The 27,304-nt window shown below is 37.2% G+C and overlaps 2 protein-coding genes across 5 annotated transcripts; both read left to right on the top strand.

Moving 5' to 3' along the window:
• The first annotated feature begins 2,301 nt into the window (after window positions 1-2,301).
• Window positions 2,302-6,786, top strand: NDUFA5 (NADH:ubiquinone oxidoreductase subunit A5). 4 transcript variants are annotated; one of them, XM_089482160.1, is made up of 5 exons: window positions 2,302-2,322; window positions 3,784-3,828; window positions 4,445-4,561; window positions 6,093-6,158; window positions 6,685-6,786. In XM_089482160.1, exons 1-5 carry the CDS (start codon window positions 2,302-2,304, stop codon window positions 6,784-6,786), a joined length of 351 nt encoding a protein of 116 aa, XP_089338286.1. The 4 variants fall into 4 exon arrangements, with proteins under 4 accessions (XP_089338286.1, XP_089338288.1, XP_089338289.1 ...); XM_089482162.1 differs by having other exon boundaries at window positions 4,445-4,568; window positions 6,100-6,158; XM_089482163.1 differs by lacking the exon at window positions 3,784-3,828.
• A 4,001-nt stretch (window positions 6,787-10,787) lies between these two features.
• On the top strand, window positions 10,788-25,691 carry IQUB (IQ motif and ubiquitin domain containing). Its single transcript, XM_089482001.1, has 12 exons — window positions 10,788-11,415; window positions 11,863-11,997; window positions 12,568-12,735; window positions 13,695-13,870; window positions 14,357-14,512; window positions 17,455-17,665; window positions 19,044-19,219; window positions 19,710-19,880; window positions 20,102-20,278; window positions 20,888-21,136; window positions 23,349-23,534; window positions 25,518-25,691. The coding sequence occupies exons 1-12, from the start codon at window positions 10,788-10,790 to the stop codon at window positions 25,689-25,691; spliced, it is 2,607 nt and encodes an 868-aa protein (XP_089338127.1).
• The last annotated feature ends 1,613 nt before the right edge of the window (window positions 25,692-27,304 follow it).

Raw genomic sequence — 27,304 nt, 5'->3', positions numbered from 1 at the left:
ATATACCAATCCACACATACCAATCCACACACACCAATCCAGACATATACCAATCCACACATATACTAATCCACACATACCAATCCACACATATACTAATCCACACATACCAATCCACACATACCAATCCACATATATACCAATCCACACATACCAATCCACACACATACCAATCCACACATACACCAATCCACACATATACCAATCCACACACATACCAATCCACACACATACCAATCCACACATATACTAATCCACACATACCAATCCACACACATACCAATCCACTCTCACTCACTGAATGCTTTCCTACCTTTCCTCTTTTCTCCTTACAGCTTCTTTTCTTCCTCTTCTTCAGTTCTTCTGTCTTCTTCCGGTTCAGTGGGCGCGGCTTCAGTGTTGTGCGCCGGGATCTGACAACAAATCCCGGCGCACAGCAGCTGTTGCCGCGCAGATCGCAAGGGAGCGATATCGGAGGTCTTTAACAGACCTCCGGCTCCCTTGAGTGATTTTAAGCCGGGTTCAAGGGAAGTGCTTCCATTTAAATCATTAGAATGCTTAACACACATACACTCCGGAGTCAGAACACACCTATACCAGTGTTAGCTGAGTCAGTGCTGGAGGTCACGTGTGGTAAGTATATGACGTACTGGGAGATGTCTGGCCAAAAAATATCTCCTTCACTAAAAATAGCTGAAGGTGGAGAAAGGGACAAATGCATATTTGCAAAACACCCCAGAAAAAATTAAAAGAGCCACACAGCTATCATATCATTAAAGAGCATAAGATGGCTAGAGTGTTCCCTTTAACCACTTTATGACCACTACCAGGTACTTTATGCCAAAGTGTTCTCACAGGACCAGTGACATAAAATCGATCGTGGGGCACTGCTGCTGTCTGCTCAGGTGTCCAGGCCTCCCGAGCCTTTGATGGGAGGTAAAAGGCCACCTTTGTGAGGTATTTATTTTTTGGCATTTGGACTTCTGCTCAGTCTGTGCCCATGTCCCATATTTGGGACATCTTTGCAGCCAGCCAATTTGATTTACCCCATCAAATCATACATTTTTTTAAACTAGGCACCCATGGGCATTTAAAATGCCAATATTTTAACTCTTTCCATGTAACAAGTTTTGTGAAGATATAGCGCTAATTGTAGGACTTGCTCATAAAAAACCTTTTTGTATATATGTATATATATATATATATAGACTTTTTGTGACTTTTTTTTAATTTTAGTAATCACATTGTGATTAGTGAGCTGGGTTCCATTGATTTGCAATGTTGAATGCAGTACTTGCATTCAATATGCTGGGGGAGCTCGAGACGTGTGACAGTTGGCGCCACCATCTTGTGAATGGCAGCAATGCCATTCACTGATGGCCTTTGCAGTTGCTCTTCAGAGGTGATCGGGGTAACGGGCTTTGTCACCAATCTGGTGCATCGTGGCCCCATACACGCTTTGTTGTGAAGGGGTTAAGAGAGTGCTCCTAATCGCAGCTTGTTACCTTTATAAAATACACCTGGGAGCCAGACATCTTGTTGATCGATAGGGGATCAAATACTTTCACTGAATAAAATGCAAATCAATTTATAATTTATTTGAATTGCGTTATTCTGGATTTTTTTATTTATTTTGTATTTCCCATTGGGATTAGTAAACTTTGCTCCATTGGCTTGCATGGTTGAATGCATTACTTGTATTAAACCTGCAGGGGGAGCCCAGAGTTCTGATGAGTGTCTAGAGATAGTTTTCTACACATCATGACGTGCCATGATTTTTTAAATCCTTTATTTTCTTAATTTTTTTGCACAGCATTGCACTTCTAATAGCTTTCGGAACATGTGATATTTTTATAACTAATGCAACTTTGCATGCAAGACTATGTTAAACGGTGTCTACCATTTTATAACGAACAAGTCACAGTTATATCACCAGAATCCAAAACTTTTTATAAATACTACATTATAATGAATTGGATTTAAATTTAACTTTGCGATACCATAAAAGGGGACATGAACACAAAGGTAATTTCTACACAATTTCTGTAATCACGAATTAATTAGTGAAGAATCAGCTCCCGCCTCTCTTCGCAGCATCACGTACTCGAGTCGACTAGGACGCGCACGACTTCTCGGCTACAGATTGCTCCTGCCTGTGCCAGAACGAATTTCTAAAACGATTATTTCGAGCGCCCTGACGTTCATGACTGATTTTAGGTTCGACCTCTCCTGTGTCTATTATTGATGTCTGCGGCTTACTTCAACAAAACGCGTTTACCCTTAATGCACCGCGGTGGAAACATGGCCGGCTTACTGAAGAAGGTGAGAAAGCGGAGGTCACTGAAAATACGCATAGACAAGCTAGTGCTGAGGGGGGATTTTTTTTTTTTTTTTTTTAAATATATTTTTATGTATATTATCATGGCGGTTATGACTCTTCAATTCGTATTAAAATTCTAATAACGCCGTAGAATTGAAGTGGTTATATAATTGGAATGACTTGTCTCTATTATAAACGTATGCATGTATTTGACAGCACAGAACGGCTGGTAGTTGAGAAGCTGTGCAACTGCCTTTTAGCAACAAAACATGCCCCTGTTTGTTGAGGAATATATGTCTAAGATACTGGCTTTGATAGCTGTGTATTTATTCCTAAGGGTTGCCTTAATGTCAGTTTATAGCCATTAAATATTTGTTATTCTTTTAAGCATCTGGGTATTCTATTGGCAGTTCTAAACACGTCCCTGCAAACGAAAACTGTAATATACCACATAAGTGTGCGGGTTGAGAATTCCTATGTCTTCTGATACAAACTTCCTGCCAGATACTGTATGTACAGGTTCTGCAGACATCAAATGCACATTAATGCATATTAATGTCGACTGGTCAGAATGGCTGTGTGTATGTATACGCTTATGATGGCTGTGTGTGCAAGTGTATGGTGTTAGGCAGTGTGGAGGTGTATAAAGGGTCTGGGTTTGTGTATATATTTGTGTAAGTGTGTATGTACTACAGGCTTAGATGTAAAGTAAGGAAGTTCTACTTTACTGGGAGGGTAGTGGATAAATGGAACAGTCTACCAACAGAAGGTGGTGGAGACTCATGCAGCTTTGAAATCCTTACATCAGGAAAGCGGGCAGACTAGATGGACTGAAATAATTCGACAACAAATAAGAACCAATGTTTCTGTCGAAGTGGCGTGTATGTCCGTGTACGGTGTTATGTATGCATGAATGTGTAAGGTTTTAAGAGAGTGTTTATGTCCGTGTACGGTGTTAGGTATGTATGTGTGAGGTTTAAGAGTGAGAGGGTGTGTATATGTTGTAATAGCTTGTATGTCTAAGTAAAGAGCTGCACTTGACCATCATACCCCCCACAGCATAATTCATTCCCTTCCTCCACCACAATCATTATCCCCAAACACCAAAATGTGTGTTTTAATCCCTTAATATCTCCACATATTGAATCACAATCATCCCCCTCATCTCCATGCCCCCCAACATAAGTCACTTCTGCAGCTGCAGTGGCAACAGTGACCACAGGCATTTTTCTAAATGTAAAAAGCGTTGGAACTGAAAGGGCAAGAAATTTTGTCCTATTTTTAGTCTATTTGCACAAGTGTAATATGTAATTGTTTTATTAACATTTTGTATGATGTGTATGTATATAGAATACATGGAACATTTTTTGTTTGTTATGCTTTCTCTGTCGTGTCTTTGTATATTAATTAATGTATTTTTTTATGCTTTTTTTTTTGTTTGTTTTTTGTTTGTTTTTTAACAGACCACTGGTTTGGTTGGACTTGCTGTATCCCAAAATCCCCATGAGGTATGTTGACTGTTCTAATTTCATATTTTGTAAATACTGAAAGTCTTAATTCTTTAACACATTTTTTCTGCTTTTATTTATGGATACCTCCCCCTTATTGGCTCTTTACTGAAGCTTGCTTCTAATTTCTCTATAGACCTTTTTCAGTTCTGCTTAACAGGGAATCTCCTTGGTTTTTGCGGGAGGCAGAAAATCCTATTAACATGACAGGGAGTTCTTCTTTTTGCCATAGCTAATTCCATTTCTAAATTCAACAGTTTGTATTCATATGAATTTTAAAATTGGACTAGCCAATTTTGAATATCAGACTAGCCATGACATTTTCGGACAAAGAACACAGTAGGTACGTTATTATAGCATGTTGTATTTTGGTGACATCTTGTTGGAACTGCGTGATCTGAACCATGTAAACCAATTGTTGTTTGATCTATAATAAGTAACTTAAAAGTTATTGCAACATTTTGACAACTGTTTTGGTTTTCAGAAAAAAAAGTTATTTTCCTTCCCTAATTTAGCACCTTTGTCTATTCAGCAACTACTGTCATTAGCACACTATACACGTAGGAGCATTTTCTGCTTTGTTCTAAAATATTTCAACCAATTTTTTTCCCCCCAGCGTCTAAGGATATTATATTCAAAGATTCTTGCTACGCTGCAGACCATTCCTAGGGATGCAGCATACAGAAAATACACCGAGCAGATCATCAATGAGAGGGTAAATGCTGTCCATACAGTAAGTAGTTCCTAATAATTTAACTAAATTAAAGGAATTTACCAGTCCAAGCATTAGCTTACATATAGACATGAATATAGAATTTATATACGTGTATATTGCAACTAATTGTACAGTATTTTTGATGGCACTAACTGGCATCTGAAGGAAAAGAATCCTGGCAAGCTTCCCCTGCGAGAGGGTAATAGCTAGCGTTTCTTGACTTGTTTTCATTGATGGGACTACGCATCTTTCAGAGCCAGCTCAGACCTCTGTGCAAGAGAAACCTTGTTAAGGTTGACACTTCACAAATTGATATGTTATGACCTGTATACCCCTTGTACAGCGCTGCATAATATGATTGTGCTATCTGAATCCAAAAAATCATTAAAGGGAAACGCCATTTATTTTTATTGCTAGTATCAGATTAAGCATATTTTCAGAAATAGTGTGCTTTATCCTTTTTTGGAGAAGAAAAAAAAAAAACTCAGGTGCTTATTAGCCATCCATATGACTTCTGACTGTTACTTTGAACCAATGTATCGGACAAACATCATCACTCTTTATCGTGCTGCTTGTGGTAAACAATAGAATGGTTCAGTCTGAATCACCCAGCAAGACACTAATGAAGGTCTATGTCGGAAGAGACTTCGTAGCGTTGCCAGAAAGAGGTCTGACGCTTATAAACATCTGTGAAGATGACATTGGCTCACTGTGGTGTTTGAACCAAAAAAACAATACTAAAAACATTGGCAGCATCAAGTCTGCACAACGTTTATTGAAGCACAATGAGCAGCACTGCACAGCACACGACACAGTAGTAGAATTATCTTTTCCACAGTACTTTGAGTTATTTGAAACCTCACCCCTTGCACAATTACGTTCGTAAATTAAGCCTTATGTCTCAAAGATTCTATTTCACCTAATCGGTTAATGTAGCACTTTTATGCATATTCTACACCCCATGCATGTGCAAAGGGACAACACAGCTGTCATGTGCACATAAAGCCTTGGGTGTCCCTTTAACTTGCGATAAATGTGTGACACCTTATGCTGTTGAATAGTACAGTGCATTTTTAAATGCTCTGTCTGCTGTATGTTACCCCCCAAGAAGCTACATCACAGGTGGAAACATCAGATAACTTTCTTTACACACTTGTTTCAAGAAATGTCCTGCAATAGCTGTTCCCAGAGAAGATGTACAGGAGCAGGCTACAAGCAGCATCCTTAGGCAACACTTTCAGATAAGACTCTCTTGTTTCTGGTAGTAATTCTTAGTGTGACTGTTTTTAAGACTGATTGGGTATGCCTTGAGAAGACACCTGAGTAGTCTTAAAACATGCAATCTAGTTAGCCAATCAAGTTATTGTCTCTACCAAATTTGCATACCTACTTCCAGGACTGACACAGTACAGCTGTTTGTTCACATTGTGATTGACTTGTTTAAAAATTCTGTTTAGAGTGTTACCTGGCAATGTTCTGTACATTCCTCTGATTTTCAAGTGCCTCTAATTTTTTTACATTTATATTATAACCACTGTGTACATTCCAGGAGCCAGATGTTCAGAAACTGGAGGATAAAATTAATTGTGGCCAAATAGAAGAAGTCATTGTGCAGGTAAAAAAAAAGAAACCTTTGTTTTCCCAATATTTGTTTAGTGAAAACATATAAAAGAAGCTTTACCTTTCTTATTTGAAAACTTTAGATAGATTAACCCCATAATGACTGATGACATGCATTGCACATAATTGCTTTAAAAATCAGCTTGGGTAACTTTTTGCTTAAACAGTGGTGCTGTAATGCCTTGATGTCAAAGCATCCAGCAACACCAAAATATGCGGCAGGAGCCCTATTTGGCTCCTCTCCAGGGTAAGAAAATCTGCCGCTTATATGGCAGTTGCCGCCTGATTTAAAAGAGCGCCTCCTAAGTGTAAATGGTGTCACTGGAATGCCCCCATAGTGAGGCATTCAGTGACACCGCAAACCCACACTAGGATTTTATGGAAAGGGTTTACCAAACCAAGGGTCTAAAATACCATCATTTGAACTTCCCTAGGGTATTCATTATGTTAAATTAGATATAATAAAAACTATAATTTGCATTATTATTTGCTGTATAACTGATGTTCAATTCTTTTAACAGGCTGAAAATGAATTGTATCTGGCAAGAAAAATGGTGGAATGGAAGCCTTGGGAACCATTAATTGAAGAACCTCCAGCTAATCAGTGGAAGTGGCCTATTTAATACTCCTATTTCCTGTAAATATGTGTACAATGTCATCAAAAGAAAATAATAAAAAAGTGACTTTTATGGTGTATATTTACAATATATATAATCTCAAAATTCAAAAGTGTGAATCATATCTGCTAAAAGGGTGGCCTCCGGATTGTGTTCTGTTGAAGAAAGGATGCACATCGATAAAATCGTATTTCCTATTAGCGCGATACATTTTATTCTATTTCTACTATTTGTGCAGCTACTTCTGCTGGGAGGTTATTTCACATATCCACCACCTCCTTACATTAAGTAACTCTTTCTTACATTAAATAAAAGTAAAAAAATGTCAGGGGTTCTGCGGATCTCAAGCTACTAGAATGAAATATTAGTCTGCGCTACTGCTGTGTTGGTAGCACAATATTCCCCCAAAAATAATAAACCTTGCCTTAACACCTTCAGTCCCTGATAGACGTATTGCGACGTACTGATACATCCTGACTTGCAATGACATCTCCCTCCTGCAACACGGGAGATCAGGCTGTCTTTTGACATTGCAGGCTTCCTGCTGACCGATCCGTGGTAACACAGGATTGGACATTCCCTTCCAGGGATGTCACAGCTTGGATGTTCAATTGCTGCTCCCTACTGGCCAATCACACACATTGCAATCTTTGATGCAAGTCTATGGAGACTTGGTTGGGGATCACAGTATCATCAGTGCAGGGGGATCATACAGAAGAGAGTGATAAATAATGTTTCTCCCTCTACCCACAAGTGGAAAAAGTAAAAAAGATTAAAAAAAAAATAACCACTAAAATAATAAAATTTTCAAAAATAAACAATTACGTGAGCTAAGTGGCAAAACACCCACTGGCATAATAACATGTTTAAATAAATATCCATCGTCCACCAATAACTACAGAAAAAAAAAAAATGTTTTAAGAAAAAAAACAAAACAGTACATCCCATTGCTCTAGCTCTGCATGTAAAAATTGCGTTCTACAGGGGCTCCTAAAGAGTAGAACAAATCCTAAATTAACCCAAGTGATTAAACAGGGAGTAATGTATAACATATATAAAGTGTAAACCATTAAGCCCAACGTGTTTCCCTGTGATCAAGGCTTCATCCTGTACTTTGACCGCTGTTATTTTAAGGCAGCATTAGTTTTCTTTTCAAGACGATGTTTGTTGTTTTTGGGGAATCTTGTGCTCCTCCCACAGCAGTAGCACATACTAAAATTTCAAAACTATTAACTTAAAGCCCTGGTATTTTTACTTTTATTAACGTAATTAAGTTTTACTCAATGTCAGGAAGATCTACTTTACTAAGCGAGTGGTGGATAGGTGGAACAGCTTCCCAGCATCAGTTGCAGATGAATTTAAACATGCATGGCATAGGCATATGGCTCCTGAATCTAAGACAAGATCAAGCACAGATTAATGTTTGAGCCTTCACAGGAGATAAAACAGGTAACCCAGATGGGCCAAATGGATTTTATCTGCTGTAAAATAGATTTTTTATGCCTCTACAAAAAAGGGAAAATTCCAGGGACACTTTGCCACCAGGTAGGCACTTCTTTCCATTGTACCATAAACTTTATGGGCAAGATAACAAATGTTATCAAACGAATACATCTTGGGTAATTTTTATAACGGAATGTAATTAATATGCAAATTACAATAATCATTCCTGTGCTTGTAAGTAAAGCTGTACAGACAAACAAGGATTATAATGATAATTTAGGGCATCTTCTATTGCAGGCACTGTGTACACTACACACGCTTACTTCCACTCCCATTTCTCCAGTTAGTATGGTCTCTGCAGCTTCACAGAGAGATCAGAGGAGACAAGCAATGGCTGGAGAAGGTGAGTGAGAAGGTGGAATGGCAGATACAAGGCCAAGCGGAGAGTGAAATTCAAAGCAAAACAGCAATTTTTTTTATAGGAGCATAGGTTTTTACATACTACCACTTACAATTATTACTTTTTGCATGTTTCTATGGGGTGCATCAAACTTGGAAAAGGGGGAATCTTGATTAAATCAACACATGGTACAAAGTGGCAAAAGAAGTATTGTTTTTAAGGTACTAATAACCTTTGGTACAAAGAGGTTAACAGAGCTGATACCAGTGAGAAGCGGATAAAGAAGGAATAAGGGTGCTGCAGAAGAAGAGACAGGGACATGGAAGCGGTCGGTGGAGAAGGTAGGGAGACAGCATAAGAAATTGGCAAATTTCATTCAAATTCAGACAAATCCGAAAACACAAGTCTATTATCCTTGCAGTTGATACCGTTCTCTCTCCATGTCCCTCCAATCTTACATCTTTACCGTGCAAGCTTCTGCCACCCTAACGCACACTATGTGACAGTACAGGCGCCTAGGTACCCTGCATCAGCCTTAGTATGTCATGTTGTATAGTACATCATTAAATCAACAACTTTTCTCCAAGTCTTCTCATACACACATCATACAAGGTCAGCTAACCTCTTCACAATGGAGAAACCTGCTAGAATTTGTCCTTCATCATGAAAAGTGAAGCCAGAGAGTTAAAACCAGGACTCTCCTGCCAACTTTCCCTTGAATAAGCCCCAAAGAGTTGATATCAGAAACATATACTTCTTTAAGTCCGTTTCATGATGACCATGAAGGACTTTCCTCCGTTGTCACAGATCTCTGTAGAGCTGTACGAGATCACTCATACAGTACTGGTTATCGAAAACAACTTCAGGCAAGCAAAGCTTTCAGGACAGCTGTATCAAAGCATCACGCTTAAACACACTAATGAAACACATGCTAATTTCATAGACATAGAATCATTCTTTAAGATGAGCACACCCCTCACTCCAAGTAATTAAAATGTTATAATTAACTGTATAGTTATTAGATTCCGGGTTGTCTTGGAGACACGTAAACACCTCCTTCCAGTGGTGCGCGCGCCTGCCCGCTGCCTTGGTGATGACACCGACAACAAAACTCGCAGGTACTGTGGATGGTAGGAGGACACCGGCGGCCGGTGAAAATCGTGAAAACCGAGACCCTATTCAAGGGGATAAAACGATTCAATCAGCGTCACAAGATACCCAGCATTGAGCCACTAACCACGGCGAGCGCGTTCAGTGTCTACAAAGGAGGTGCGTTGCAGAACAAGACTTTTTGGTACGGGACAACATCGGACGCTTTAGTAAGAAAGATCGTCTTGACAAAAAAAGACTGCTCAAGTCTTTATATGACAATACGAGTTATACGAGACCTTGGACTAGAAATTAAAGTACGAACAACACATCACTGGTGCAAGGAGTTAGGAGTGTATAACGCACCGTCGGTTGCTAGGGTCATGACCTCAGAAAGTAGCTAGCTGAAGTAGGGGGCTATATTATGAACGATCAATATATATATATATATATATATATATATATATATATATATATATATATAAAATGATGTGATATATACAAATATATTGACCACAAAACCACTCATTTTTCTGCTGGGCATTTTCTGGTTGATAAGGAGAAGGCAACTTTTTATATGGGAATAAAAGTGCATGTTACGTGTAAGGCAATCAGGGTTATTAGTATTTTCATATAAGTAGGACCAATAGATTTTGGAGGTGTTGTAATTGTGGGACAATAACATGGAAACAAACTAAACGTTCCTGTTCCATATTTTTCACATTGCTGCACACTCAATCTTCATATGAACCACATTTTGTATGGATAGATTACTAACTTTTTAGTTGTTTTTAACATAGGGCTTCACATCCTCATTATATAGACAGTGGGTAGGTTGGCATCCCATAAGATTAATTTGAAAGTCTGCATGCCAGTCCTATCGAAAACCTTTGGAAGGGGATCTCCATGCTGTTTATAAACCATTTTTTATTTTAGTGCTTAAATAATATGTATTTGGTGCTTAATATGTATTTTAGTGTTTAGATAATATGTCTTGATTATGTATGTGTTATGCTCCCAATACTATAATTAAATCAAATTACTTCTCTTTTAAAGAGCTAACATTTAAATGAAGATGGAACCTACAGCTGGAGCAACTTCTCAAAGTATAGCTGTATCACAGCAGACGGATGATGACATGTCAGCTGCAGATCACAATAGACCAGAGTCCAATACTGCTGGACAGGACGCGCATACTGACTTGGTGTTGGCGGAACAAGAACAGCAAACGACATTTGATGCAGGAGAACAAGGTATGACTCAACAGTCAGATCTTTGGGCTGAACAGCAATATGATAACTCGGAAGGACAACCTTTGATGGATCCTACAGCTGAACCAGACGAAGTACCAGGTCATGGGGGTGAATCAACCCCACAGAAACTACATAGCGTCTCCTGTGAGCAAGAACAACCTCAATTAATATTAGAGCTGGAAGTAACGCCAGCTGACCAGCACACTGTAGCCGAGATCATCTCCAAGCAAATAGAGCAGCAAACTGACCAAGACTCTGGGACACAGCTACTAGAAAGTGAAGAAGAGGAGACACAGTTTGTTCAAGAAAAAGCAGACGAGTCCCTGAATTTAAGACAAGAGGATAATACATTTCCAGAACAAATCAGATGTACCCCAGATGAAGATGTTATACCTAAAAGTCAGCCTGAAATAAACACGTCTTTAGAAGTGTCCAATTCTACCGCCACAGGTATGCTATTAACAGATGCCTTAACTTTCAATGAGTGATTCCATCCATCTTCCCAAACCCTGCATTTTACAGTTAACCCATTTATATTTCCTGCATATTAATATAACCTATGTGTTATGATAATTCATCTCTATAAATAACTTTTTACTATCTGGTGGAAGCAAATAATTCTTATCATCTTGTCATTATAATACTGACTAGGCTCGATTTATGTCCAGGAATTATTTGCTGAAAAATACTATAAATAATGTGTAATTTGGAGCTAATATAGACAAAACAATATATCTGTGTCATGTGCATATGTAGTGCAGACTGACAGATCAGAGTTCCTAATATAGGTAGGAACAGTTATGCAGTCAAAGGGAATGAATCATATACACGATTGTTTATCATGGTAAACAAATATGTATATGTATATCTCATATAATAAAACTGTATTTATTTTAGTTAAGGTCATGCTGGTTCCCGGTGGTCAAGTGGTTACCTTGGCATTCTCTATTGGATATTCTGTAGAAAACCTTAAAAACTACTTTGCAACTCAGATGAAAATCCCTGAAACTGTCATTCAGATAATGTTTGAAGGTATGTGATTGACACTTGGAGGAAATAAATGCAAAGCTACATATGTTTCACTGTAATGCTCACCCTATCACATTCAAATTGTACATCTTCTAGGTTGTAAGCTCCTTAGCTCTTGTTTCTGTAAGAAGAGTTGTTATGGTATTTACTACTTGTTATGACATGTGGAATATGATGGCGCCAAATAAAACAATAAGTAGTAGTAATAATAATAATGCTACTAATAATAATAATATTCAAGACATTACCTCTTTCTCTCATTACCATGGCTCATATCCTGTTATAGAAGACCATGCCAAATATTTTGTAGAATTATTTATAAAATAAAGACAGTAAAATATGTATCTGATTGTATAATGACACACAATAATTTAATGTGTAGATGCAGAAGTGTGCTGAGGGGATTACTGGGAAGGAGTTGATTTGGATGTAAATATGTCTTCATATCAGTCCAAATAAGAAAACGGAGACATTCATTTCAGAAGTGCAGTTAGAGTGGTTGAAGTATTGTCTGTCTTTTTAGAATAATAAATATGCCATGTACCCTCATTCAATTATGTGATTGATATTTAGGACGTGTTGTGCAAGACCAGGAGACCTTGGTGGATCTTGGAGTCATTCCTCATGGGACGATTCAACTGGAGATGCTGTCATTGGATCCTGCAACTTATCCGATGAAAGCTGTAAAACTTCAGCAGGAATACAGCATGCCAGATGTTATAACTGTCAGAGTGCAGACAGGTATTGCCAAAATCTAGTAGTAGTATATTTTTAGGGATCACAAATTAACCCAGAGTTATGTTTTCATACAGACTCAGATATCTAGATCTTAGATAGCTTGAGGGCCATAACCTTAAACGACACCAATTTTCTTTTCCATTTACATCCAGGGTTGAGTGCGTTACATAGTACAGGACAAGCACAAGCCTACCCAACATGCTCCCCAGTTCCTCACATATGAGGACCCAATAAAAGGTGGAGGAAGCACTTTGGCTTTCCTACTTATCTCCAAGTTGTGCACCTTCATTCCTGCCAAGACAGGCATTGAGCCCCCACACTCAGCATTAAATTAAATTAAACACAGATATCTTCATTTCTGCATTAAAACTTTCAGGCTGACATTTGAACAGAAATCATATATATATATATATATATATATATATATATATATATATGCGTTTGTGCATCAGACTCTGTGCAGATATGTGTACAGATGCTGTAAAGCTGATGGTTTATGTGCACCATGCTTTAGAAGCAACATAGTGATTTTACTGAGAACATAGAACATTAGAAATCCTATTAATGACTAACTGATGGGTAATTTATCACTGCCATGCATTTTAAATTAGTTTAAAAAGATTATATGGCTTGAAATAAGTAATGATAAAATCCTTTCAGAAGGGCAATTCATTTTGTAGACTTTCCCATAGACTCCATTTATTTGAATGTTGCTACATCTAAAGATCTGTAGGAACAAGAGTGTGGCAACTATTCCTATTCATTGGTGACAGGCATGACTCTCATGCCTCCACTTATGACTTTACATTATATTGTTAAAAATCAGTTTGTATATTACATATTAAATATAACTAATAATAACTAAACGCATCTGAAGCATGTGTTATACAGTAGCATTTCTTTTATTTAGTCTGTGAATTATATGGTTTAATCCTTCCTTTGGACCTACTGCATTTGTTAAGGCGAGGAAACATACCAGGATCTGGTGGTCGAAATAGAAAGGCTCAACTACCGCAAACCATATCTGGGTGGATATCGGCATAAAGTGACCGGAGTGGTATTTCATCACGCAGGCACACAAACTGTACCAAAAAAGAGGCCAGATAGAGGAACTGTTGTGTTCTGCAGGGAAACACAGGTATTTTGTCCTTTACAAAAAATCTATTCAGTGTTTATGGGGAATAATATCCAAATATATTACTCCCTGAATATTAATTCTATAAATATTGTTTAAACTTAAACAATGCTTTAGCAAATGGATAAAACTAGGTGGACATTTTCCTAATTTGATCAGTAACTCTTACTAGCTACTCTTACTAGCTGCCTCTATTAAGTAATGTCACGATGGTTTTGAGGCATGATCATCAAACTTTTTTCGGTATTATTAATATTACTATTATGGAGATAAGTTAATAAGTGATATTTCGACAATTTAGAAGGTCACTAGCTGTCTGCAGGAACAGGGTAAAGGAAGAACTAAGTGAGCACTGCGTAAATTGTTGGCGCTATATAAATAAAAGATAATAATAATAATAATAATGTATCTTTGATATGTCAGTTAGCTTTTGATAAAAATAAATTATTTTTGGTATAATACCTGTACCCCTATATCTTGACTTTTTAGACTGTATTCGAAAAGAACAAGTCACAACAGTCAAGGAATACAGTGTCTACACAAATGACCAAAATTGGGTGTTATGTTGCCAATTTAACCGATAAATTGTTGCAACCAGGAAGATACATTACAGCGGATGAGTTTCATGCTCTGAGACTAAAAGCAGTAAGTTGAACTAACCTTCTTTTACCAATCATGTTTTGTTCTAGTTTTTTTTCAGGGTAGATATGGATTTTACAAATATAGTGGCGCTAGTGATTTAAGTAATTCATACAGAAGATGATTTACTACAGATATATTTTAGAAATACAGCTACATTAACAAACACTTTACCGGACATTACCGTTAAAAATATTGTATTTAAGTTTTAAATTCATACATTTGGAAATGTGTGTTATTGTCTTTACAAATTATTCACTTTGATAACTTTTTCTCGATTTTCCTCTGTTGAAAACCATCAAATTAAGGGAATGGATGGTAACATTCAGCCAAGAGACATGCCTACCTAAATGGCGCAAAACATATCGACATGGAAAATGGTGCCCACATGTTGTTGTTTTTTATTGTGTATAGCGTTGTGATTTCATATGTAATTAAAATAAAATTGCAAAGGAAAAACTCCCAGGAGTGGCTTATAATCACAGACCACCACAGCCCCCTACTCCTGTCTGCTTTTATAGGCCATCCATGATTTATCTTATCAGTAATATCTGTTTGATAATACAAAGGGTCTCATTTATAAAGGTGATTTATAGTGGAGGTAGGAAGATATTCCATTGGTTGCTATGGTGATTGCCCCACTTATCACTTTGTACCAGAGTTTTTCTTTAAATATAACGCCTATTGAGTAAATGATAAGGTGACCATACTGAAGATACGTGTTACGAGCTAGTATAAAAGATAAGTAGAGTATAAAACATTTACAAAAATATCTATTTTTATATACCGTATATTCCGGCGTATAAGACGACTGGGCGTATAAGACGACCCCCAACTTTTCCAGTTTAAATATAGAGTTTGGACTATACTCGCCGTATAAGACTACCCCTCTACCCAGCGTACAACAACCAGCCAATCACGGCAAGCGATGTACCTTACCGGTGATTGGCTGGTTGTTATACAGACATATACATACATACACTGCCCTTACACACACACACACACACATATATATATATATATATATATATATATATCTACACATACTCACATACGCCTGTCAATACATACACATTTATACACTGCCCTCACCACACACCCCTGCCTTTACACACACAGGTATATACATATATACATATATATATATATATATATATATATATACAGACACACACACATGTATATATATATATATATACACACACACATATGTGTATATATACATACACACACACACACACACACACATGTATATATACAAACACACACACACATGTATACACACACATGTATATATATATATATATATATACACACACACATGTATATACCGTATATATACACACTTGTATGTATATATATATATATATATATATACACCAGCTTACAAACACACAAACACACTGACCTTCTCACATCAACATACATACACTGCACTCACACCCCTTTCTCCCCATCTCTTACCTTTCTCATCTTCTATCTTCTTTCTTCCATCCAGTTGTAGGAGCGCGAGGTCTGTCATGTCAGATCTCTGTTTACTGCTCCCTCATCACTACGCGCCGGCAATTGATGCCGAGCGCCCGGACATGATGTCATCACCGCGCTCGGCATCAATAGCCGGCGCGTAGTGATTAGGGAGCAGGGAAGCCTAGGTCTGAAGTGCCAGACCTCGAGCTCCCTAATGTCGGGCTAGTTAGAGGGAGGTCGTGATCTCCCCAACCAGCCCTGCTGATCAGGGCTAGTTGGGGAGATCACGATCTTGCACCTACCTCGGCGTGGCCCTGAAGACCGGCCCAGGGGAGGCGGCTTCTCCACTCGCCCCTCCCCTAGAGATTTGTGGCTTCGTGGGACTCTCCGCTGGGTAAGTATTCGGTACTCGTTTAGTACCCGGCGTATAAGACGACCCCTGACTTTTAAGAAGATTTTCTGGGGTTAAAAAGTTGTCTTATACGCCGGAATATACGGTATATATATATATATATATATTATCATAAAAAAAATGCAATCACATTTTAAGTCACATGTGTAGTCAAATACACAAGCAGCACTTGGAAAGCATTTTATGTATACTGTAATTCAATCAAAAAATGAGCATCAGCTACTGTAATAAAATGTATACGGCCAATACAAACTTCAAATAATTGGTTCACATATAAATGTATGTGCGTCAAAAATAGGCAGAGTCACTTAGATGCAAACAAAGGTAAAACATTTAATACGAACAAAAAATAGAAGAAGAATATAAAAAGTAGATAACAAAAATAATATAAAACAAGTCTTACAAAACCTTGGAGAGGAATTTAGTTCATGACATCTGTCCTATGCATTCCTGAGGATGGAGGGAGGGAGTGTTGGGACGAGAAGAGTCCGTGGATGGCAAGTACATCTCCCCTCTACCTCCCCTCCTATGCTTCTCCAAGGCCTTAACTTATATACACGGTTTGAATAATGATGTCAGTCTTGTCAGTCTATTGGTCTTCACCTAATTGGGTAAACATGCTCACTAAGATCTTTACACGTCGAAACCCTATTTTAGGTGGTGGCTGTATTCATACTGTAATGCCCTTTTAGAGTTACAACTATACCATGCATTAGCAAGCTTCTATCCTATCTATAGAATGCCTGTTCAGCAAATCCTTCATTCCATATTTTAAGGTCAAGGAAACCCTGAAGCTTATTATTGAAACCTATTAATATATCTTAATAATCATTTATTTATGAACAATGATTACATATCTTTGACTCTTGCCTATACCAATAATTATATATGGTCCATTTCATATTACTAGGGTTAAAAGAGATGTTAAATGTGTTAGAATCTTTTACAGCTACCTTATCGTGCACAATTTATTCTAGGAGATACACTGCTGCAGTGTTTTTTTCAGTAGCAATACCAATTTCCTGCTTTTCTGCACTGTGCCCTGATATATGATGTTCTTGTAATTAAGGTCATAATGATACAGACTTACTATCGGCGTTTCCATGCTAGAAAAGTGGTACAGCAACTCAGAGAAGAGAAAAGACTGAGATTAGAATGGGAAGAAAGAGAGGAACTAAGGAAAAAGAGAGAGAAGGAAGAAAGAATGAGAAAAGATTACGAGCGCCGAATGAATCCAAAAACAAAGGAAGATTTTGAACTTCTGTATCATGCACTGGAATGTCAGTATGTCAATTATTGTGCATCTCTGTGTTACAATATTTTTTCTGCATCTTCCTTTAAACAGAGCCAGGAAAACCAAGAAGATTTTGCATTAACAATAACCCCTTTATGATCAAGTGGTTTTCATTCCCTAAAGAACAGAGCATTTTTGACATTTTACCATATGATTTCCCTTATTACATTTATAGTGTACCAACACAAATTACATATTGTTTTTTTCAGAATAAAACTGTATTCGTTAATAATATGTTTAGTACTAAAATATTTTTAAAATATCATAAACTGGCAAAAAAAAAAAATTGTACAGCTTTGCTGTACTGAAACTATGTTATGTACAGTAATACCCACATACACATTTCATGCTTTGGAGAACCAAAATACTTCCTTATATACTACCCTAATACTTTTGAGTTGGGTACTTTTTTCATTACAACATTTTTATTTAGTTGTGTTCCCATTTTATTTATTTGATGCTCAGTACTCCAATACATCCCTGGTCTCTTACAGTACCTTTGAGGATGTCATTTTAGGTAACTAAACATGGCATACCCAATTTATATTTTTGTGAACTGGAGATTTATCACAGCTTTTTAGTGGTTGGAATGGTAAAAACTATAAAATAAAATCATGTCAAGTACCTTAATTTTGTTGGGTATTTAAAAGATTAAGATAATTTGCATTGTGTTAATTGTTGTATTAGTAATAGTTGTATTTTTTTAATAATTGGCATAAGTCTGGATAATATAGTACGGTGCAAAGGGTTTAGTCAGGTGTGAAAAATGCCGTAAAGTAAGAATGCTAATAGTTTACATTTATTATAGTTATAATAGTTAATTTGTACCATTTCACAAAGTGAGTGAACAGAAGAAAAATCTAAATCACATCAATATTTGGTGTGACCAGACGGGTCAAATGGTTCTTATCTGACATCAAATTCTATGTTTCTGTGTTCCCATCCTGCTAATTCCATGATATCAATCAATGCTTCTGAAGTAAATAAGACCGACAGGCTATTATATGTTTTCTTCATTTCTCATAGATTGAGAAGAATGATAAAATAAGCATGTTAAAGTATTTTTAATTTTGTTTGAAGAAGAACTAGCTGCCACTTATACCCAGCTGATGAACAAAATGAAAAATATATTAATATTTGCTTGGCTACATTATATTCCATCTATGTGTGTGTGTGTGTGTGTGTGTGTATATATATATATATATATATATATATATATATATGTGTGTGTGTGTGTGACATATTGAAATAGGCAGGAACTGGCTAAACTGAAAAGGAATGGGTTTTTTTTGTGGTTTTTTTTAAGAAAAGGTAAATACGATTTTATTGTGTATATCTGATTAAAAACTTTTATTTTTCTTTAGTGTGGAGAAAGGAAGAAGTAGAGCGTATAAACCAAACATACAGTGGTGCTGAAAGAAGAACAGCTCTGTCGGCACTGCTAGAGCAGGAAACACAGCTTATCGCCTCAATTGGTCGGCATAAGATAGATGCAGACCAAGAAAGCCAACAAAAAGCCATACAACTCCTTTTGGACAAGGTGAGCGAATCGTTTAGTGCAAAAGGGGAATGTGACATGTTAAAAGGGACATACCAGCCACCATATGCCCTTCAATGTTTTTAATATAACCCAAACGCTGAAGCAACTTTCAGTTTTAACAAATATTTTTATATAGATTTCCAGTAAAACTTGTGTTGTATACAAGCAGTCTAAAGTTTCCAAATTAGATGAACTGCGCACTAAACCTTGAACACTTTTGATCATAATTTTAAAAGAAAACCGGAACATACATATGTTGCACGCCATGAAAATAACAAGGAAAATAATGTGGCAAGATCACCGCTCCTGCTGTTTCATGTGGGCTTTGCGAAAGAAGCCTCGTCATTTTCCAATTTCACATTTGTGTACAATATTTTTTCTTTTTCAAGCAGTAGTCCAATACATCTACTCTCATGTTTAGTTTTTCTTCTATCTGTATATTGGGATCCTTTTTATATTTAACATTTTTCCTTCTGAATGTGTTTTTCAGTGTTGCGAACCTAAGAGGTGGAAAACGTTCGATGGAAAAACTACAGAGATGGACACTCAGTATACGATACGTGCCAGAGAGCTACGTGACATCTACACAACCATTAACACAAAAGAATTAAACCGTGATGAGAGGCTTGATGCGCTTTTGACACTTAAACACACTGTGAAGGTCATTTCATAATTATTATTACTTCATTATGGATCTTTTTTCTATTTAAGCAGTGTATTAATATATATGGGCTATTTTGCTCTTTAAACCATGTTAGCCTTTAAATATATATATATATATTTTATTTTTTTTATTTCTTTATCCATTCATATATTACACCTGGATTTCTTTTAAAAGCCTTAACCAAAAATGTATTACTGAACTGGCCTTCTTACTTTTAGGAGCATGATTGCAAATTAACCAAAGAAATTGTTGAGCTGATTGACAGAGAGGTTGATCTCTTAATGCGTGGGGTTAAGGGTTGCAACCTCGATGGTCTTAGGAAAAGGATATCAATGCACTTTCTGCAGTACATAAAAACACCCACTTTTAACCCAGAAGTCGCAAGGCTGCTGAAGGTAATAGCTCAAGCGTTTTCAGGTTTTTCCAAATTCTAAAAATTCTGTAAGCATGTCTTTTATGTATACAATAATGTTTTACACTATTAAGTGCTCATCTTTTTTTAAGATTGCTTTTGCAATTAGTATCGAATCATTATTTATCAAACATCACAAAGGTGTTTGAGGCTCCTGTCTGTTCTTTTTAACAGTTAATGTGGGGTTGGGCACTTTGAGGTTGTTTTCTTCATTTTATGTTCAAAAATATTGATGATTTAGGACAGCACCACCCAGCTTTTTAAACACTCTCTTGTTTAAAGGTTACTAGTATAGGTATAGCATCCCAGATAAATATCTTAAATGATGTGAACTGATAGTCTCTTTTCAACTTTATAACGTATAGCTTTTATAAATACTTTATTATATTTTTTTATGTATGTACCTTAGGGATGCAAATAAACAAATAAAAAGGAGGTAAGATGTAACTTTACATAATGATGTTAGATGATTTTTGTTACATTTTTTGTGTAAAAAAAAGAATAAAATGCTTCCTATTCAAAACATGATAATATACTATGAAGGGAATATATTATGGATATCAATAATAATATCAATATAATTTTTTTTAAGGTTCCTCAAGATTTTACAGTTCTGCGCAAAAACATCTACTTCTGTCCAAGTTGTAAGAACTATCTGCCTTCTACAGAGTTTTCTCTTTCTGCCAGCGCACGCACGGTGGGAAGATGTCGCAAATGCTCTAAGTTAGATAACGAAGCTCGGAAGAGAGAAGAATTTTCAAAATATAACAATTTACTCAAGCAACTCAAAAAAGCAGAGGCAGACTATGGAGATGAGGCTAGAATTGCTTTTTTGCTGCAGGTAAGGAACTCGGTTATGTCAGAGTTGAGAAAAACTTCTATTAACCATGCTGAATCTGTTACCAGCCGAGATACTCAAGGCATCATATGGACTTTAATGCACATGATAGCTGCATGGTCCATCTAAATTTTTGTGGTTTCCCCTCCATATGCATTTGCCTTTTACTCACTCCCACCTATTTTCCATGCATGAGATGTGCTGGCTCGGAATTCTATTAGCACATACGTGGAACCACCAACAGTGACAATGTATAACTGTCAGCCAGCTGTGGAAGGCAAGCACATATCTCTGTTGAGCCCCACTGACTGTTCTGGCAACACATCACCTATTGTTTCCACAAATGTCATGAGATGTTTATGGAGCATCTTCCCTTTTATTTAAAGGGACATGGAAAACTTAAGAGATTGTGAAAATGTCTGTATTTTATTAATTATAATATATACAGTATAGCAGACTCCGGCTGGCCATTGTGCACAACATGGAAATTCGTAGTGGGCCAATAGCACTTCCCACTTATCATTACCCGCACCCATTCTGGCAGCCACACATTGCAGAATTGTGATCCAACAGCTACTAGCCTTGGGGTGCCAGGATTTATTCCGGTACTGGTATAAATAAATAATTAGGACCATTATATTATGTGATCTATAGTGTGCCTTAAATAGGAATAACTTAATATGTAGGGTTGTCACTTATATGTAGCTAGAGAAATTCAATGAATATTGTCCTAGCCTCCCGGGGAAGGGGGGATGTGTCCTGGCCTAAAGAGCCTATTCCTCTAAATCAGGGGTGTCCAAGTTTTTTCTGCAGTGGGCCACTTCATCAGAATTGTATACGTGCGAGGGCCACACTCATTTTTCACTGTGAGAAAATATGGCCTTTAATAAAATATGCAGATTAAAATAAAGTAAATGACACAAAACCTTTACTTTTCCTCTCACTGATTTCTGGGCCTAGAAAGGTTTGTGACTACAAATTCAGGATAATTAAAAATGAAATACTATTTCTATTTATTCTAGGGATGCACCAAAATTCTGGACCAAAACATTCACAGTTCACTTAGCCAAAACCAAAAATGACCCCCCACCTTTATAAATAATAATAAAAACTCACATTTTTAATAAAAGTAACACACCACAATTGGACAAAAAAATTAGCAATATGACTTGGCATGATAGGAGTGTGATTGCTAACAGCAATCACACTCCTATCATATCCAGGCAACCAGTAAATGCTGGTACCTAGGCATGATGGGACTGAGCTTGCTGTGATTGCTGTTAGCAATAACACTCCTATCATGCCAAGTCAGCCAGTACATGCTGGTACAGGGTGGCTGTAAGTGATGTTTAGACCCCATACTGCTGGCAGCATCAATACACAAGGGGGGCAGCTAGCTAGGTTTCAGCATGTACTGGCTGACTTGGCATGATAGGAGTGTGATTGCTAACAGCAATCAAAGTCCCATCATGCCTAGGTTCCAGCACTTACACATCCAACCAGTAAATGCTGGAACCTAGGCATGATGGGACTGTGATTGCTGTTAGCAATCACACTCCTATCATGCCAGGTCAGCCAGTAAATGCTGGTACAGGGTGGCTGTAAGTGACGTGCAGACCCCATACTGCTGGCAGCATCAATACACAAGGGGGGCAGCTAGGTAGGTTTCAGCATGTACTGGCTGACTTGGCATGATAGGAGTGTGATTGCTAACAGCAATCACAGTCCCATCATGCCTAGGTTCCAGCACCATGCTATCACACACACTCATTCATTCATATACTCATTCATTCACAGATTCATTCCCTCAATCATGCATACTCATTCAAACACCTTCCCCACCCCCTTACCTGCACTGCAGCTCCTCGATGCCGCTCACAGACTTCAGCAGAGGGCGCGGCCTCCCTCTGCCTTCTCTGGTACTGCACAGAGGAAGCAGGACTGGAGTAGAGTCATGTGATGTCACGTGAACTCTGCTAGGTTCCGTTTCCTCTATGCCGTACAGAAGACCCTCCCACAGGTAAGTAGCAGGGCTCGAGGTGCGGCCCGCGTAATATCGGTTGCCCGGGCCGCATGTTGGACGCCCCTGCTCTAAATGATATACAATGATATTAAGTAACAAATTGCATGTTTGCAATTTTTTTTAGTTCCTTAGAAAAGACCTCGAATGGAACACAAAATGTCAGCCATGATTAGTTTTGTTTTTTATTTGCAGCAACAAGACCTCCAGTACCTGGTTGAGAATATATGGGCTGCTCAATCGGCACTGAGTGCCTGTGATGAAATTTACGATTTAGCAATGGTCAGGTGGGACAAGTACTATGAATGGTCTCCATGGAACTGTATTCTCCTTAACAAAGAGGAAGCAGCTGCTCACCTAAAACTTTCCAATGCTGAGCAGGTAATAATACAATACAATACACAAAATGGCTTATTTACATACAGCAAAGGACATTCGATTTCCTACTGGGCTCTCAGTCCGTTTAATTAGGTTACTCTACACACAATAGGTCTTCTGGTATTGTAAAGTAAAATGCACATTTCTACCATTAGATGGCATTGCAAAATTAACAATTTGCATTTTTAAACCAGAAATAATTAAGTCTCCTTGGCACTGTGATTTAATTTTATTTTCAAGTGGGTTTTGCTGATATACTGTTATTTAATCATCGGCAACTACGTTTCTACGCCGCTTGAACACATACAAACCTGAATAGTTTTACACTTAGGAATTTTCCAATTGAATTTGGCATCAACAAATGAATACTAATTATCTATACACTCCAAAAAGAAATCCAGCAAGACTTTACCGGTGGTAAATCTGAAAATGTAGTGTATGATTCAAGGTTGTAAACAATGCAAAAAAACATTCACAGGGCTGGTTAATTTGTTATTTTTTTAATTAATATAGGGAGCATGTCATAATATGCCAGAAATGTAAATTAACTTTAATAATACTTAATGCCAACAGCTGAAGAATCTTGAGCATATGCTAGTTGGTTGGTGCAACATATTCTTCATAATATGATATAATTTTAAAGGTCAGAAATGGGGTTTTGACTATTTTTGGCAGATTTGATGGCAGATTATTATTATTTTATAAAGCGCCATCATATTCTGCAGCACTGTACAGTGGATCTACAGGGCACAACAAGTAGTGCATAACATAACAGTTTGACTTAAAGAAACAAAAGGTGGGACCTGCTCAAAAAAGCTTATAATCTAGGAAGAGTTGGGGTATATTGCATAAGAGGTGAAAGTGCCATTCTTACATATGGAGCAACCACACTAGTCAAATAAATAATGTTGTTGGAATTGAGTACAGTCCAAAGGCAGGAGGGAGAGTAAGAAATGTGAGCTAGAGGTAGGTGGGAAGAAGGGGGCTAATGTGTCAGCTGATCTGTAAAGAAGTGAGCCTTGGGGGATTTTTGAAGGACTGAAGGCAAGGGGAGAGACAGATAAACCAGAGAAGGACATAACAGAATATAAATGCAACTCTTGTGAGCTTGGATGAGAACTAGAAATCAGAGCAGAGGACAGACTAAGATCATCGGATGAACGGAGAGACCAGTTAGGAATGTATTTGGAAATGAAAGTAGGGGAACCACTATGAAGAACTTTAAAAATTAGAATCTGGGATCCATTTGGCCCATCCACTGTGCCGATTATAACTGCTTTAAAGCAGGATTGAACAGCGAAGGAATAGTGGCCCTGACACTTTAAGGCCAGTGGCCACTAAATGGTCACCAGCTGGATTTGGAGAGCAACACACAGCACTCTTACACTTGAAATATTGTAGAGGGAGCGGAAATGTGATAGAAATGTCTACACAGTAGACGAGGGAAGTTTGTTTTAAAGGACAAGAAATGTCACAATCTAAGACTTAAAGGAGAAGAGGTCTCACTCTAAAACTCAAAACTCAGAGGTTTATTATTTATTGTTTCATATACAGGACATAACAAGTAGTATATAACATAACAATTTGACTTACATAAACAGATGAGGAGGGCCCTGCTCAAACAAGCTTACAATTTTGAGATTAGATGTAATGTGAGGAAGTTTACTTTACCAAGAGTATGGTGGATAAATGGAACAGCCCCCATGATAAGTTGTAGAGGCTTATACATTATTTAAACATGCATGGGATAGGCATAAAGCTATCCTGAATCTAAGACAAAACCAACAACTTATTATGGTCTGAGTCTTTGTAGCACTGTGTTGGGTCTCATGTTTTGACATACACTTATGCTCTATGTTAAAATAAAATAATTGTGTTGTCTTGGATTGTTTTGTAGTATTAGTAGTAGTAGTATAAACAAATAGTAAATATGAACACACACACATTTTCAAAGTTATAATTTTCTCTATCCATTTTCCTTTCCAGGCTTATGGTACCATGTTTATTCATAAGATCAAGCACAGACACACTCTTGCCAGGAATTATTTTTCCCAGATTCCTGAGATAGCACCATTTCTGCACGTGGAGCAATGTAATCAAATGTCTACAGTAAATGATTTGGTTATTAGTAATACGGTGACAGCACCTTCCCACGCCTGACTTCCATTTTATCATTATGATTTTCCTTTTTCACCCTACATCTTTGCTCTTTGAACTAAATTTACAAACTTGCAGCTGCACTGGCATTTATAAATATCAGCCGTACCAATTAAAGTTCTCTATAAATACAGTTATATTGTGATGTCCTGTGTGTTTTATGTTATGTTATATGCATTTCTTCTTTGCTTTACATGGTCCATTCACTTAAAACATACAGCGCTACGGAATTTGATGGCGCTATATAAAACAATAAATAATAATAATAAATGCAGCATTCACATAACAAGGACAATGTTTTTTCCCTAATAATTGCAAGATCAAGGAACAAATGCAGAGACCTCGTTTGATTCCAGTGTTACATTCTTGTAAGGTCAGGCAACTTGATTAGTCCAGACCATGATAAAATAAAGATTATACCTTATTATATGGAGGTACATGCAATAGCTTTGAACATCTTCTAATGGTTACTACAAAAAAAAAGAAAACCTTTGAAAGATTTTGCAAATAATAACATAAATGTATCTGGGATCATGCAGCTACAGTTCTCCTGTCTCCCTAACTAATTTGCAGAATGTGTTTTTCTTTCCTTTTTAACCAACGGGCATAATGATGTACAAAATCATTTTGCAGATGTAGTAGTTTTCCATTTTTACTGTTTTGGCCAACATGTTTTAGATACATTGTTTGCAGTTAATTACGAGATCTACTTAAACGTATGCCTTTTCTAGAAGTCATCCGACTGGACGGTCTTGAGTGCAGTAGGACAAAATGGGTTATGCCTAAAACTTGTCATCCTTGATGTTAGCTTATTATAAACATATAATAGAGGTGGGCAAGCTGTGTGCTGGTACAGATCAAGCCAAGCAGGGGCCAATGAGGCAGACCCTGAACAGAAGATAAGAATAAAATGTTCACATATTGCTCGTGAGCAAAAAAGCCCTGTATGCTAAACCTCCCAAAAGAAAGTATGGATGCAACAGCAGGACCATTTTTACTCGCTTTACCAACATGTATTATGTTATTTATGTTGTTGTTGTTCATAAGCAACCTATTGCTTAAATTTGCCACTCCAAAGCATTATTCTCCCACTCCATTTCTTCATTGTGACTGCTACATGGGTTAGGGTGCTGAGATGATGAAGGTAGATGGGCATAGCTAAAGAGTGTTAAATAGAGAATGTAAGACCTTTTAATAATATAAAATAATATTAAATACTCCCTGCAGGACTGTTGTGTTTGTGTCACGCTCTTTTTCATATTCAAAATTGAAGTGAATGACTAGTACAAATCTGCCTCTACACAAGGTAAAACTAGCACAGACTACAATAATGTTGAACATGCCACATTTACAAACCATTCAGAGATGACCTTGAAATGATAGTTCTTGATAAGGCTGTTCAGGTAGGCTTGTCGGTTTACTACTTGTTTTTGTTTTGCATGTTTGTGTACATACATTGCTTTTGTAAACACGTTCATGTCTGTGAATCTTATTAGTCTTTGCTTTTTCTGTTGGATCATAGGAGATACAAAAAAAAAACAGTTGAAAGGAAACCTATTGAGAGGGAGCTAACTATAAAATAAACACTATCTTTTTAACCAAACTGAAAATATTGT

This window comes from Sceloporus occidentalis, unplaced genomic scaffold (genome assembly GCF_023333645.1).
Source record: "Sceloporus occidentalis isolate IW3139 unplaced genomic scaffold, rSceOcc1.0.p SCAF_17, whole genome shotgun sequence".
In the NCBI taxonomy this organism is placed as follows: Eukaryota; Metazoa; Chordata; class Lepidosauria; order Squamata; family Phrynosomatidae; genus Sceloporus; species Sceloporus occidentalis.
Note: the sequence above shows the minus strand (reverse complement) of the source record. Positions and strands in the feature narration are given on the sequence as shown.

Bases quoted from the DNA above. Each gene is read 5' to 3' on its own strand.
- NDUFA5 (XM_089482160.1), top strand. From the start codon at position 2,302: ATGGCCGGCTTACTGAAGAAG. The intron at 4,562-6,092 runs GTAAGTAGTTCC...TGTACATTCCAG, and splicing joins GGGTAAATGCTGTCCATACA to GAGCCAGATGTTCAGAAACT. The intron at 6,159-6,684 runs GTAAAAAAAAAG...TTCTTTTAACAG, and splicing joins TAGAAGAAGTCATTGTGCAG to GCTGAAAATGAATTGTATCT.
- IQUB (XM_089482001.1), top strand. From the start codon at position 10,788: ATGGAACCTACAGCTGGAGCAACTTCTCAAAGTATAGCTGTATCACAG. The intron at 19,881-20,101 runs GTCATTTCATAA...TCTTACTTTTAG, and splicing joins CACTTAAACACACTGTGAAG to GAGCATGATTGCAAATTAAC. The intron at 20,279-20,887 runs GTAATAGCTCAA...ATTTTTTTTAAG, and splicing joins AAGTCGCAAGGCTGCTGAAG to GTTCCTCAAGATTTTACAGT.